General features: G+C 31.8%; 1 protein-coding gene across 1 annotated transcript in view; it reads right to left on the bottom strand.

Moving 5' to 3' along the window:
• GALNTL6 (polypeptide N-acetylgalactosaminyltransferase like 6) overlaps nucleotides 1–16100 on the bottom strand; it is a 1234451-nt gene that overhangs the window by 666740 nt on the left and 551611 nt on the right. Inside the window, exon 5 of the mRNA XM_059393223.1 lies at nucleotides 4773–4939. Within this exon, the coding sequence (XP_059249206.1) occupies nucleotides 4773–4939 (167 nt within the window). The remainder of the gene's footprint in view (nucleotides 1–4772; nucleotides 4940–16100) is intronic.

Raw genomic sequence — 16100 nt, 5'->3', positions numbered from 1 at the left:
ATAATGTGGAAATAATGCTATCGGACTTCCATCCCAAACTTTTCTTAATGATTTATAAACCCACTATCAATTGCACACTAAACAATAAAAACAGATAGAAAAATTTATTTATAATAATATACACAAAAAACAGGAAATTTAAAAAATTATACTATTTACACATTCATACTACTCATATGACTTGAACCCTAATTTTGAAATACATGAAAGTTTCTCTGAAGCTTTGATTTGCATTAAAAAGTACACATGGATCATGTTGACATAACGATTCTGATACATCTGGATGGGGCCTGAGATTCTGCATTTCTAATAAGCTTCAATGTGATGCTGATGTTTCTGGTCCTGGGGCCACACACTGGGACAAAAGGATTTAAACTATCTGCAGAAAAGTACCCTGGATTTCTTTGACGTTGTTGGCTTTGCTAGGTTGGGAGGATAGTTTCTAGTCTTTGATTTTCCCTCTAACTTGTACATGGATCGTAACAGGCCTTTTTGAAACTGAAATACTCAACTCTTACCCTTCCTGACCAGGCACTTTGGAACAAGCAGGAGCAAGAGAGAGTGTGTGCACCTGCTTTGAGTGTGTGTGCACCTGTTTTGCATCTGTTTGCAACTGTCCTAAGGTCATACTTGCATTAAGGGAAGGGTGTCAGCAACTCTCCTGTGACTATCCTAATGTGAACTTGGATTCATCTAAGCACACAAAGTTTAGAGAATTGTCAGGTTCAAATATGCCCTATCTCAGAGGTTAAGCCCCAGCTTATTTCACACATTTCAACATTTTCCATGTGGATGCTGTTAAGGTTGCCTGGAATTTGGAGATAAGCCCAGGATTAGTCCTGCTTTAAAGTCATCATGAAGCCTTGTTATAGGCCTCAAGTTAAGTTGTTAAATGTATTTCTGAGAGCTTACTGGAAAAAAAAAATCACATTCACTAACTTTGGTAAGCTTCAGGTAGCAAAAACATAGTGTTGTTGTTGAAAACTTACCTGCAGGCTTGTATCTTCATGTTTCTTTAGACAGAGGGCTTCTGATGGGAGGCTAAAACAGCATTCTGTTTATCAAGCTTGCTTTAGGAAGAGTATCTAAACTGAGAAACTGCTGGAGAGGGCATGCACCTGTGGGGTTTTTGTTTTTTGCTTTGTTTTGTTTCATTTTGCTTTTTCTTTATAACTGGGCCAACCCTACTCAAGCAGATTTTTAAAAATCACTTTGTAATATTCAAAATTATTCTATAATTATGAAATACTTTAGCACTTTTTTCTCTATTGCTATGAAAACAACTACTACACAATTTGCCAATTACTAGAGGGCTTACATTTTTTGGGAACTCTGAATTCCAAGTGATATTAAACTGATGCTATTAAAACAACTAACGTGTTGGCTCTTCTTTTTTTTTTTTTCTTTTTTCTTTCTTTGCATATGTAGCTATTCTATTGACCTAGAGGACATAAAATATAAGTTAGTAATATTTAATTTAGTCTTGTCAAAATTTTATTGCCTTTGGCAAAAGGACATTGCAGAATATCCAGAAAAGCTCTAATGCAAAGGTGTTTAGTTGAATATTGACCACACCTAAAATTGGAATATATTTCTGAAAATAAAGTGTAACATTTCAGAAATAATTTCCCAAAGGAAGCAAACAAAAGCAAGACAAAACTATCCTCCTATACTTTAAATTTTGTCTGACCTACTTAGTTTGATTTTTAGAGAATTGGTGAAAAAGACCCTACATGTTGCAGGCTTACAATTTCTGGGTTGTCCAAAAAATGTATAAATATACTTTAAAGTATAATAATTTTAACAGCATGTGCAGAGATAATATCAGAATAAAAAGGAGTAACAAAACTTCTCTTAGAGTCTCTGTAAATAAGAGATGTTCTAAGATATGTTCCTTCTCTTATAATAGAGGAAAGAAATTTGAAAAGAATTGTGATAAACACTCATGTAAGGCCCCTATGTGATATAAGGAGGTAACACGTTATTTTTATTCTCCTTTTGATGAACCTCTAGAATGTAATTTTTCTTCCACATCTGTAGTAGTTTACTTGCTTATTGGTAAAATTTGATTTTTTAAATGTCAAAGAGGTCTTAATTTTTCTAATATGTTATGAATCACCACAATTGGTCTTCACATGCCCTCTGACTTCTGTTGGTTCTGGAGAGGACAGATGATAGGTAGATGATAAGAGAGATAAATAGATATAAGATAGAAATTCTTGTGGAATGTATTTGATTAAATTGAGAGGATCCCCACAAAGAAGTATGGAGGCCATTTATATTATAGTAGTAGGGGAATATTCGATGAGTAGAAATCAATAGCTGAGAGCAAATACTCTCCTTTGCAGTGCACCATTCACTCAGCAATCCAAGGCAGATTTCCATCCTGACCTCTCTTTGAGGAGTTACTTAGATAACTAAGGACTTATCTCCATTTTGATTAAAAAAAAAAAAAAAAGATCGAGACACAGAATTCATTAACCTGATGTCATACAGTTAGTAGTTGGTGTTGGCATTCTAACTTGTATTCATCATGTTAATGTTCTGAATTTCCCATAATTCAGAAAGTAGGACTGATGCTTCTTAGGTCCACAAAACCCCTCATAGTCCATCAGATGAGATTTTAGAAATCTGAAACAGAAATCTGGAAGAACAATCTTTCCTATTCCTTGCAACTTTAGAATTATGACATATTCTAAAAGATTATAGAAGTATTTTTATAACTTATTTCTTCCAAAGTTTACTTTTACACATATCAATAGGTTAACATAATGAAAAGCAATATTCAAAAACTTTTAACCTTTTGAAAGTTTAATGTTCTTAAAATAATATATTCAACTTGATAGTTCATAGGAATAGAATCTCTAAATTAATGACTTACCAAAACTTTAAAAATCATTGTTATCCTTAAAAATTTCTAATAGAAAAGTCAAAATCACCATTACTATCCCAAATAATCCTTTTTCAGTTGTCCTAATTCTCTTACACTAATCACATTGACAGTCTTCTGTCATTTACTTCCTGGGTAACATTCTATGCAGAAAGATAGTCCATCAAAGTAGCTACTGTGCAAAAGATGACAGTGATTTGAAGTCAAGACAAATGTAGATGCCACTACTTTCTCCCCCTTTAAAGATGTTCAAGTGAAAAATGTCTCTGAGAAATATTCAGCAAAAAATGCTCTATAAAACATAATTTTCTGCTACCGAGTGCTTCCTACTATATTATCTCCTGGTCAAAGTTAATTATGTAGAAGATGCTCCACAAAAACACTATCTTATATCCCTTGGTACCAGTCAACCACAAAAGACCTTTTTTTTCGGTGATATTCAGGCCCAGATCTTTATTCCCCCTTCTCATTCTTTCATTTAAAAGCCAAGTTTAAAGTTTTAGCTTTAATGCATTAAAATGCTTATTTTTAGCCTGAGGTATAATGACTACTTTGAAATATTAGCCTTGATTAGAATAAAAAAGACATCTATGTGCTATTTAAATAAATTTTTAAGTAATAAATTTCAGTTTTAGATACCAGTTTGCACTACTGAGTAGTACTGAGTGCATATCTACCTAAGCAACGCCAGGCAAAAACTGCTTTGAAATCAACCTAAATTATCAAGCTGGTAATTTATTATTTTAATGGAATGATGTTAGACAACCTCATTTTGTCATATAAACTTCAAGACAAATTAATATTAGGTAAACTGTGAATAATTATTTGAAGTATATCATTAAAGACTGGAACTCTATTAAAGAAACCTTAAGATTAACACACACAACAGTTTTTCTTTGACACTATCTTTGGAGACTATGAAGAAGCTGACATTTTTGTTGTGTATGAAATTTCCAAAGCTTCAATTAACCCATTTGATTTCAAGATGCATAAAGATAATATGCAATTAAACTCTTTAACTGCCATTATTTTTTACAGATACACAGTACAGGTTAGCAGAGCTCCTTCATGCAATGAAATATAACATAGAACACTGTATTCCCAAGTAGATTAACATCATTAGGAAAGGTTTCCTCCTGTCCATTCACATCTGTCCCAAAAGAGAAACTACCTTTCCTGCAGAATTAACAATTCTCACATTCAGGCCAGAGATGGTGAGTGAAGTCCTAATCTCAGGAAACTTTCTATAAATTTATTCCCCTGCCTTTTATAAACCATACCATGTTTTTCAGAATGGTAGAAACATTAAAATTTATGTCAAATTATCAAATTTTCTGATACATTGCACTACGCAGGAGTGAAGTTAGTTATTGTTCAAATATGATAAAATAGCCAGAATTGCTAAGTAACAATATTTGTATTACTTACCATTTCTAGTATTTATGAAGTAACACATATGTAGCCTAGAGAATGTGTCATACTGGTAAATAATAAAGCAGATGCCTTTCAGAAACAGGAGCAGATTTTATAAATCCATTGGAATATTTCCCCATTCATATGTACTTACAATAACATATTTTGCAGTGTTTGTCCTGAAGCTGAAAATAGAATTTGAGGCATTTTGCCAACACCTGTCTAATTTACAACAGAAATGTAATGCAAGTTTCTTATAGTTTCCCAAACACCACCAATACCTTCTCATTCAGTTTCTTTTGCATTTGGCCAACATTTTATGAAATCACAGCATAGTCAAAACTTCATAATTACCTTTCAGATAGAATCAGAAAGAAACATCACAATAATCTTATGACTTTTTTTTAAGCCTTTAATGATTATGTAGGTAATAACAGTATCAGATAAAATATTATTAATTGTATCTTACCTCTATCACTGAAGTCATCTACCAGAATGATTTCTGCTATCAGAGTCTCTGGGGTTCGGTTAATTATACTGTGGATGGTACGCAGGAGTGAAGTCCAACCTTCATTATGAAATGGGATAATGATGCTGGTATTTGGCAGCCTTTCCAGGTACATCTTGTGCTTACAACTAGAGATGATAGAAGAAGAAAAAAGCAGTGTCAAATGCAAAACTATAGCATATCTTATACTGCTATTTATTCACTGTTATCAAACATCTGTGAAAAGTAGACTTTGTCTACTACTTTACCAACCAGTGCTTGTACACCATAATAATCACTCAGTTCATTCATGGAATTCATTAATGATCTCTTTTACATGTGCTCTTAATAAAATAATTATCCTTTTTGTATGAAGGACTCAGATACTAGGTAAGAAGAGCACTGAAACATGTTCTTGTTGATGTAAACTTTTCCTAATGTTACCTCATAGTGGGAAGAACAAATTTTATGAGTTAAAATTGTTCCCACTTAGCACATGTTAAGGTTTAAATGGGTTTCCTGGGAAGTTCTGGAAATCCAACTATAATAATTATGCTTAGTTAATCAGTTTGGGTTGCGGTGTGTTTCAATGGCTGGACAATATTTGAGCTCTACGGGGGAAAACACGTTTTTACAATGAAATGAATGAAGAGTTCATCTTAAACAAGCATATACTGATACAACCACATAATAAGGTTACACTAAGATTCAAACACAGACATTATCACATTTCTAGTGGAAATTATAACTAGGAATTCCATGTTGCTTTATTCATTATGAAAAAAAAATCTAAGATACCAAAAAGAACATAGGCTTTAACTTTTGGCACAGTTAAAAACAATTTACTATGTGTAATTGTTATTTTTGCATACTTATTCTTTTTTTTTTAAAGATTTTATTTATTTATTTGACAGAGAGAGAGATCACAAATAGGCAGAGAGACAGACAGAGAGAGAGATGAGGAGAAGCAGGCTCCCTGCTGAGCAGAGAGCCCCATGCGGGACTCGATCCCAGGCCCCTGGGATCATGACCTGAGCCAAAGTTAGAGGCTTAACCCACTGAGTCACCCAGGCGCCCCTGCATACTTATTCTTTATTTAATTAGTTCTCAAGCCACACAAGGGAAGGAACCTGGTCTCAGATCTCATTTACTTCCTAGTTCAGCAAGTTGACCAAGCTTTATTGAGGACGATGAGTGCACTTAAGTTTGTGAAGTCTCTGAACTACTTAAAACTAAAATAGAGTAAAATTTCAATCAATTGTCAAATTCAATGATTTTCCTGATATAAATAACTTGAAAACAAAAAACAGAGTAGCAATCTAGAATTAGACAGTTTCATAAATGCAGAAGCATCTAATGCTTTAGCTTTGTCATGATACTGGTTACAATATAGGCTAGATGAGGAAACATGATGTGAAGTGTGCATATCATATACCAATATGTAGAGAAATGCACCAGAATATTTAAAACATTACTTAAAATATTTCTCTCAGTCATTTCAATACTTCATTTTACTATGATCTCAATAGGATATATTAAATATTACTGTGGATCTACAACAAAAGTTGCCTTACAACTTGGGAAAACATGAGGTGCCTGGGTGGCTCTGTGGGTTAAAGTCTCTGCTTTTGGCTCAGGTCATGATCCCAGGGTCCTGGGATCGAGTCCCGCATCAGGCTTTCTGCTCAGCAGGGAGTCTGCTTCTCCCTCTCTCTCTGCCTGCCTCTCTGTCTACTTGTGATCTCTGTCTGTCAAATAAATAAGTAAAATCTTAAAAAAAAAAAAAAAGAAAGAAAACAAGTTGGGAAAACATGACAATGCAATTAAAGCCAATCAAATTATCTTAGAAAACAAAATTAAATATTTTAGATAAATAAGTTGAATCTATATATAAATCTATAAATATAAATATTTCCTGTTTTATTTTGTCCATTTGTTTTGATTATTTAATCTCAGAATTTATTATTTGTAATAATACCTATAAAACAAGTAGATTTTGATGTTGCTAAATATGATGAAAAGAATTGAAAATAACATCTAAGTCATAGCATGAAATGGGCATTAAATGCTAGGAAAAATTCCTAAATTCACTTTAAGATAACACAGAATGGTTAAAAAATATAAAGCATATGAAACAGATCTGTGAGTGATTTCTAAGGAAATATTGTGAGACGGATGTTTTCACTTATAATGCACAAGTCTGGAAAAGAGTGCCCAAGTAATTAAGTACACCTCATTATAATCATGCAGAGCCATCCATTCTTCTCAACAATGCCAAAGGCCCAGATAATTGTGTTTCACTACATCACTATTCAGGATAATTGTACCTATTTGTGCAAATCATCATACCTAAGAGCGCCACTGGGAATGCAACTGATATTCCCAAAAAGCCAAATTATTTTTCAAACATTAAGATGAGACATTGCACATATCACTTGCTTATTAATTAAATAAGCATTTTATTCAGAGCAATACCCTAGAAGCAATCAATAATGATGTTTAACAGCTCTGTACTAATCTATTCAGAAAATAGGAAGACACAAAAAAATGCAAGACTGATCCTATGTAAATAAGGCTTTCCTTCATAAAAGTGTATTCATTAATTTCTATCTTTGTGAGCTCAAACTTTTATCACACATAAGATGTGAAAAGATCTCTTCTACTCATTCATTCCTTTATGTTACAATGATCTACTGAGGTTTGATATAAGCCAGAATCCAAAATGGAGAAGAAACATTCAGCAAAACCTAATCCCTGACTTCAACACATTTACAATATAATAGGGGTTACAGAATAGAGAGTTACAATTTTAAACTTAAATTTGGAAAGTGCTGCAGAAATTCAAGGGAGAGCTGAAGGTGGTCCTCAACATATATTTAGGAATACAGCTGATATGACTTGGTAACTGTCTGGGAGAAGTAGTTTCAGGAGGACTCCCATGTTTTGGACAGGGGCAATTGATCTTATGAAATACAGACTTACATGAAGGGCACCTCTCAAGGGTAAAAGGCTTGAGGGTGAACATGCGTTGAATTCTGACCACGTTGAGGTTGAAGTGTCAAATATCCTGCTGAACATGACAATTACATATATGGTATACACATCTATTTGTCTACGTATGTATGCATTTCTGTATCTATGTGCATGTATATGTTTTTGGTTCAAGAACAGTTCTGCTTTACTGAAGGGACATACATGTGAGTGACAGGTGATAGCAGATGGGACCAGTGGGCCACCAAGAGTTCCTTAGCATTCACCAGCCCAGTACATGCCAAGAGGATCCTTTATAAATACTTTTAGATTGCCAACCAAGTGCTTCCTCTCATCTCTGAACAAAAGCAGATGAGAAGTTTTGGTGGAAATGAATGCCCGGAGCACGTTTCAACCAACGAAGGAGGGAAGTTGTAGAATAAACAGCCCTCTGGTGAGGTAACTCTGAGGTGTTTTCTATATTATGTACCTGAGTTTCCCAGCAAGATGGAGCCTCAGTTGCCCACAGAGACAAGGTTTTTACAGTTTATCTTTTATTGGCTTTTTTTTCCTTTCCTGTCTTACTTCCTTATCCAGACTCCCCAGGTACTTTCTGTGATTCCTCCTCAACATTACTACAGTCAAATTTTTGTCTCAGGTCTGTTTCTAAGGGAATCTGTTTTGAGACAGGCATATAAGTTATGCTGTACTTGTCAAAAACAGTCTCTTCAATATAAAATGATAGTCAGAATTACTTAAGAAGTATTATTTTATTGCATTATTAAAGCTTTCATTTTGTTAACACCTGGAAATATTTTAAAATAAGTTTTATAAAATATTTTCACACAAGCCATTTTTCATACAATCCATATTTTCATATAAGCCATATAAGCTATTAATTTGTAAGAGAGGTTTTATTTCTTTCAACTTCTTAATTTCTGATGCTCTGCTCAGAGCCTTCTCTGTGCCTATGAAATACAGCTATCAAGACTTGACACAGTGTACCTATAAAAATAGCCTTATCCTAATCAGCAGACTGTTAGTGGTAAAATGTCCTTCTTTACATGAATGTGTATAATTTTTTTTTTGATTAGACAAACATGAAACTCTCTATCTTGTGCTGATAATCATTTCTTAAGTATTGAAAAATCATACTTTATACATCAGACTATCTAGGTTCACATGAGGGCTTTGCCACTTACACCTGAGTGACAATGGGCAGGTTATTCAACTTCTGTAAAACCAATTCTCTCAATAAGTGGGGCAATGCAGGGGCAAAAATATATAAATAAATTAGAATAAATTAAATAATTAAATTAAAAATAAACAACCTTCATAATGTGTCCATGAGAATTAAGTTACATAATCCATGCATGGAACTTAGTACAGCAGCATATCTGATCATAGCAAGGGTTTGATAAATATTGCCATTATTGTTATTGCTCTTATTGCTTTTTAATTGTTATTATTTTACCTGTCAAGTCCTTTATGGAAGGAGGGAGGAAATTAGGGGAGACAGGGATTGCACGAGTGAGACACTTAGGATATGAAGATGAATACATTATGGTTTCTTCCCTTAAGGTTTTACAGACCAGTAGGCAGATATATAAAATGATTTGACTCAAATGAGACAAGTGACATAAAAGATGGCACGCAATAATCAGAGCCCAAAGGAAGTATGACTAACTTGTCTGAAAGAATTAGGGAAATTTTTATAGATGAGTCTGTCTGTTAAGAATAGATCAGGGAGCATCTTTAAAGTGATGCTAAGGAATTTGGATGTTCGCCTGAAGTCAACGTGAAATATTTCACATGTTGTTAGTGATGAGGAAAACAGGATCATGTTTCCATATTCCTCTGGTACCAGGGCAGACAATGGAGACAGCAGACATGAGACAGAAAGATTAGATATTGTAATAGTTTTGGCAAAAGATAATGAGGATGCTGATCTGATTTTTTTACTTGAAGGAAAACCAGCCACTTTGTGACAGGGTTTAATCTGATTGAATTATATATAGTCATTCTAGTACTTAACGCGCTCCAGAGAAAAGTGAGTTCATTCCCAGCCTCAGCCACTGGATTCTAGGAGTTGGGCTCCCGATGACTCCTTCTCAGTATTACTAGAAATACTGAAGCCTATCCAGGGCTTTATTAAGAATCTGCAACCTGTGTATTTTAGGCTTATTCTCAAGTTAGGTGGAGAATAGAAATATGTTAAATATGAAGACAATATGGTAATATGGAAATGTGTTAAAGAAATAAGTAAAAAAAAAAAAAGTCAAACAATTTATATGATTATGGTTCCTGATGGGTAGCAAATTCACAAAGAGTAAATAGGGACCAATTAAAACATTTGTTACATTAAACTTATAGGAATATGGATGAAAATGCCTGTAATTATTGCATTTCATATTGCTGTACTATTTAAAATAGGCATTTGCATAAAATTAACTTGGAGTTTAAGAATGTCTTAGAGATGAGCCATTTAAGTTAAGTAAGAGATGTTACATAACATCTTTTTGTTAAGTAACAATTTATCTAAATGAATGGCAAAAACACTCTTCAAAATTTAAATGCACCAGAGAAAAAATAGTTTAAATTCTCTAAAAAGTTACTTGAGAGAAATGACAAATCATGAAGATATTTTAAAAAGCTAACAAAATATAATCTATAAATATTTTGCTAAACTATTCCTATTGGTGAAAACAAATGGAAAATTTATCATAATCTTCTGTGTTTTTTCAGAACAAAACACATATTTTCTAATATTCCTTATTGATATCTGTTAAACCTAGAGATTTAAAAATTATTTTTAGTTTACAGCATTGTTTATTTGAAATATAATGTCATTCCTTTCATACTTACATTAATTTGTTTTATAATTAATTACATACTTACATTAATTTGTCTTATAATTAATTACATTAATTTGTCTTATAATTTTATTGGTTTCACCAAAAAAAGTTATTATTTCAATAATAGCAACAGGCCAAACAATAAATTTTAATTCAGATTTATAAAATAAGTACCAGGCTTGCTAGTGATATAGATATCGATATCGATATCGATATCGATATCACATATATATTTAATATGTTATATTAAATATATAATACATATTTAAAAGTTATTTTATTATTTATGCAATACATGTCAAAATTTTTGCTGTGGGCATTTAGCTGAACTTGCATTTGAGGTTCTTAAGACCTTCACATTCTCCTCACCATCACCTAAACATTCTGATGTGGAGAACAAAAGCAAAGAAAAAAAATAAGTTTCCTTATTTACAGCCCATGGACAAGTCCTTGAGACAGGCAGAGTGACCTTCCTCTATGAACTCAACTACTGTGATATCAATACTTTGTTAATGTCAAAGGTCAATCTTAGCTTAACATTAGCCCAACCTCCAGGATCTGTAAGTCTCCTTTAATATATAAATATTCTTGGAAGCTTCCTTTATCTTTAACTCCACCCTCCCCCAAGATTCATGTTAGCAATCATCCTCCAAGCATATGGCCTCCTGCTATACATCTGAAAGGTCTTATGACTGAGGTTTTACTAGACAGTAGTAAACAGACCTTTTCCTAAAAACAGTTAGCCCCTCAAAGTCCAGGAAACCTTGCTTCCAAATTCCTTAGAGATTTATAGTATCCTTCATCCCCTCCCCCTCCGTACTTGCACTCCTCAGGATCCCAGTGTAGCTCTTTCTGCCCATGGATCCTGTCCTGGTGCTTTATCAGAACCACCTTTTTGCACCGAAGATGTTTCAAGAATTCTTTCTTGGCTGTTTGCTCCAGAACCCCAACATTGTCACATTGTATTCCCTCCTACTGCCTAAGGCTAAATATTTAGTTTTGGATACACTATCAAAACACACATTTTAAAAATTCAAATTCTGTGTTGCAAGATTTGAATAAAATGTTTGAGTGAAGATTTTTGCATAAATCAATCCATAGGTCATTCCATTAGTTAATCTAATGTATAGCTTTATTTTTTGTGTTTTTGTTTGTTTGTTTGTTTTTCTATCTGCTTATATTAAATACATTAGTCAGAAAGTTATGTTGTGGTCATAAACAACCCCAAATGTCAATGGCTCAAAACAATGATTATTCTTTCTTGCTGCTTTATTTGTTCACTTCTGTTTGGCAGGAATGTCTCTGCTCACTGCAGTCAGTGGGACCAGCCAACATTTTTACCATTGTTAATCACTCTGCCAGAGGTAAATGAGAGCACTGATGGGTCTCAAGCTGGTAAATAAATGGTCTGTTTCTAAAATGACATACTGTTTTCTGCTTACAACTCATTGGTCAGAATTAGTCACACAGCTCATGAGCCCAGGAAGTGCAATCCTACAAGGTCCAATTCTATTTGACCTATAAGGTCAGAAATATTTGTCAAATAACACTAATGAACACAGCTATTTTAGTCTTCTGTCTTCTTTCAATTAAAAAAGAAAGGAAAAATAGAAACTACCTTATATGACTCCATTTAGATTAGATTTCACTAAGTCTCTTTAATTTCTTCATAGACAAAAGAAGTTATAATATATAAGGTATCACATCAATAGAAACATAGCTGCAACCACATTTCAGAATTCACCAAGTTTAGTTCTTTATTTAATTGGGAATTAAAATGCTTAGAGATTTAGAAAGTTAAACATAAATTATTTTATAGTCAAATTGGGAAAACAGTGTACTGGGTGAAGAAATGGTACAATGCTGAGGCACTATTCCTAACTAAAGAGTTTATAATTTTTGAAAAGTATTTATAACTCATACAGCTAGATAACACAAAACAAAGAATTAGAACCCAATATTCTTCGTTTCTGCTTACATTATCTTCTAGAAATGTGACTGTCATTCTATTTTTGGCTTTTAAAACATCTCTATATTAATCCAATCAATTTAAATTATGTATATATTGTAATATCTTTAAGTAGGGTAGCCAGTTACTTTATTACCTCAAACATTTTTGTGAAATGTTTGATCTATTCTCCATAAATATTTTTGGAAATAAACCATTTAATAATATATATGAATAAATGTCTACAACAACAAAAATTAGATAAATTATCTTTTGAATCCTGCCCTCAAAGGGCTTGGACCACTGGACTTTGGAGTATTTGGATCTCTAACATTACACCATTAGGAGAATAAAATAAGTAGGCATAATTAAATTGTTATAATCAGTGATAAAGAGACAATATTAAAAAGAGCAAAAAAAAAAAAAAAAAAAAGATACAGAAATCTGGAGGAACATAGACCAGAATGGTAGCAAACTTCTTCTTAAAAATAATACAAGATAGTGAGGAAGTGGAGCAACATCTTTTAAGTACAGAAAAAACAAAAAAAATTAAAGAAAAAAACAGTTTTCCTTTAGTCAATGAAATGTACCTCAAAAATGAAGGTGAAATGGAAACATTTTTATAAACATTGAATGAACTCATTCATCAGAAAACCTGCACAAAAAATAATGTTACATGAAGTCCTTTAGAAAAATTATACAAATGGAAATTTGTAGCTAGACAAAAAAAGAAAAAGTAACAGAAAATGTAATTATGTGGGTAAACAACAAAATGACTATTTTATTTTTGAAATCTAATAAGAAAATTGATTCACATAGCAAAAATGACAGCAATGCATTTTGAGATTTATAATAGAAATTGAAGCAAAATGTATAGCAAGAGTAGTATAAAGGCTTGAAGGAGAGAAATGGATGCATGCTTTTCTAAGGTTCTTATACTATAAATCAAAACATATAATATTACTTAAAGGTAGACCATAATAAGTTAATATTATATTCCATCAACCCTAAGGCAACCACTAAAATAATACAGTTAAGGAGTTATATCTACTCTACCCTCCAAAAAGATTAAATGGAATAATTAAATATATAGTTAAACTGAAAGAAGCTACCGACAGAATAGGAGAATAAGATTAAATAGTAAGAATAGAAAAGCAATAGTAAAATGGTATAGTTGAACCATCCATATGGATAATCACATTGAATATAAATGGTCTAAATATGCACATAAAAGGGAGAGATTTTCAGAGTTCTGCCTGCTGTCTCAAACAAATGCATTTTTAATATAAAGATGCAATAAGTTTAAAAAAATGTACAGAAGATAGGGCATAGTAATACTAAGAAAAAGAAAGCTAAAATAGCTTTATAGTCAGTCAACAAAATAGATTTCAAAGCAAAAAAAAAAAAATGTTACCATGCTATAAAAGTCATTACATGATAGAGATCAGTTCTCCTAGAGGACATAACAACACAAAATATATGTACCTAATAAAAGACCATCCAAATATATGAAGCAGAGTTAATAAAACATCAAGGAAATAGAGATAATTCCACAATTACAGAAAGAAATTTTCCCTTTAATTTGTTTTGCTCCTCTTGTTCTGGTTTCTTAAGGTAAAATCATGAATTATTGATTTGAGGACTCTTTTTTTTCCTCTTTACAAGCACTGAATTATAGAGGAGTAGAATGATTTTTATTCTAAGAATTGTTTTAGATATTCAAAAAATTTAACATTTATTTTTATTTGTGTTTGTTTCACAATATTTTCAAATTTCCCTTGAAACTTCCTTTGTACACAGTGATTACTTAAAAACATGTTTTTGATTTACAAATTGTGGTGCATGCCTATCTTTCTGTTATTAATTTTTAATTAAATTACATTATGGTCAAAGACTGTATTTTTTAAGATTTCAGTATTTAAAATTTGTGGTATCTGTGTTTTATGACCCAGGATACAGTCTATTATGATGAATGTTTTATGCATAGTTCAGAAGATATGTACTCTCCTATTGCTAGGCGTTTTCTGTTTATTTGGTTATTTTTTTCCCCTTAATATTTCACCTTTTCTGCATTCTCTGGGTTGTTTATGCATTTTTTAGTATTCCATTTCAATGTATCCACTGTGATTTTGATGATATCTTTGCATAATATTTTCATATTTACTTTAGGGATTACAAAAGACATATTTTTCAGTGTATTTATAATACTTTTAATACCCTACCACTTTAAACACCTAATACAGAAATATTATTATTATTATGTATTACTTCTTATTATGTAGGGCCCATTATACTTTCTCTTCTATGCTGCAGTTGTCTTCATATCTATGTGTATTGTAAACTGCATTAGAAAATGTATTTTTGCTTTTACCAATCACACATGTTTTCAGGAACACAGAAGTAGTATTGTTTTAGTGCTATTTTGAATTCTCATGTCTTTTCCTCCACCTCTTGCTATTTTCTTTAATATTGTCAGTCAGTGGAGCCATACGTCTGTCTAGGTTTTAGAGACAAGTTTAACGGGATGAAAATCACATCTGCTTATTACCACTTACCCAGAAACCAGAATACTGTCAGCAGGCTTTAATTACAAATGTAAAATATTTTACAGCTCTAGGGATATCCAGATTTTCTGCTTCATTTTGTGACAGTGTCAGTTGGATTTTTGAGAAAATTTTACATTTTGTCTAAATATCAAATGTTTGGCGTGATTATACTTATAATGTCCCTTCTTTAATATTTAAATATTTAATGGAAATTTAATGATTTCCAATCTTTTATAATTGATAATGGCAATTGGTGGTTTCTCTTTGTTGTTTTTCTTTAGAAATGCTGAGGATTTAGAAATTTTATTGATCCATTCAAAGTACTAAATTTTGAATTCATTTTTTTTCTCTTTTTGACAGTCATTTACTTATTTCCTTTTTATACTTATTTTACCTAAATACTTAATATGAAATTTTTTTCATACTTATTTTAAACATTTAAAGCTATAAATTTTCCCATAAAGACTTTTTTACATGTATAACACTTAAACAAGTCTTGGGATATATTTTCTATATAACTGAATTTGAAATTTTTAATAATATTTCTAGTTTAGTAAAAATATTATTTAGTATTTAAATATTTGCATCTTTTCTACCTATATTATTTTTGTTGATTTCTAATTTAATTCATGTTTGATCATATGATATATTCAGTATTAACTCAATCCATTAAAATTTATTGAGAGTTTTTTTATATCCTAACATATGGTGTATTGGGGTAAATATTTCATGTGAAATTTTAAGAAAAAGTTTATTATATAATTATTGACTGTAGTGTTCAATAAATGTAAATAAATAAAAATTAAGCCAATTTATTGATAATTTTATTTAAATCTCCTATACCCTATTAAATTTTTAATCCTCTTCAATCAATTACTGAGAGAGAACTGTTAAAACTCCAATATGTATATTCATTTAAAGCCACTCTTTCAAAAGGTGAAATTTAATCTTAGTATTTAAAAGTACTATGTTGAGAGGACTCAAAATTAAG

Source organism: Mustela nigripes, chromosome 1 (assembly GCF_022355385.1).
Source record: "Mustela nigripes isolate SB6536 chromosome 1, MUSNIG.SB6536, whole genome shotgun sequence".
Taxonomy (NCBI): Eukaryota; Metazoa; Chordata; class Mammalia; order Carnivora; family Mustelidae; genus Mustela; species Mustela nigripes.
Note: the sequence above shows the minus strand (reverse complement) of the source record. Positions and strands in the feature narration are given on the sequence as shown.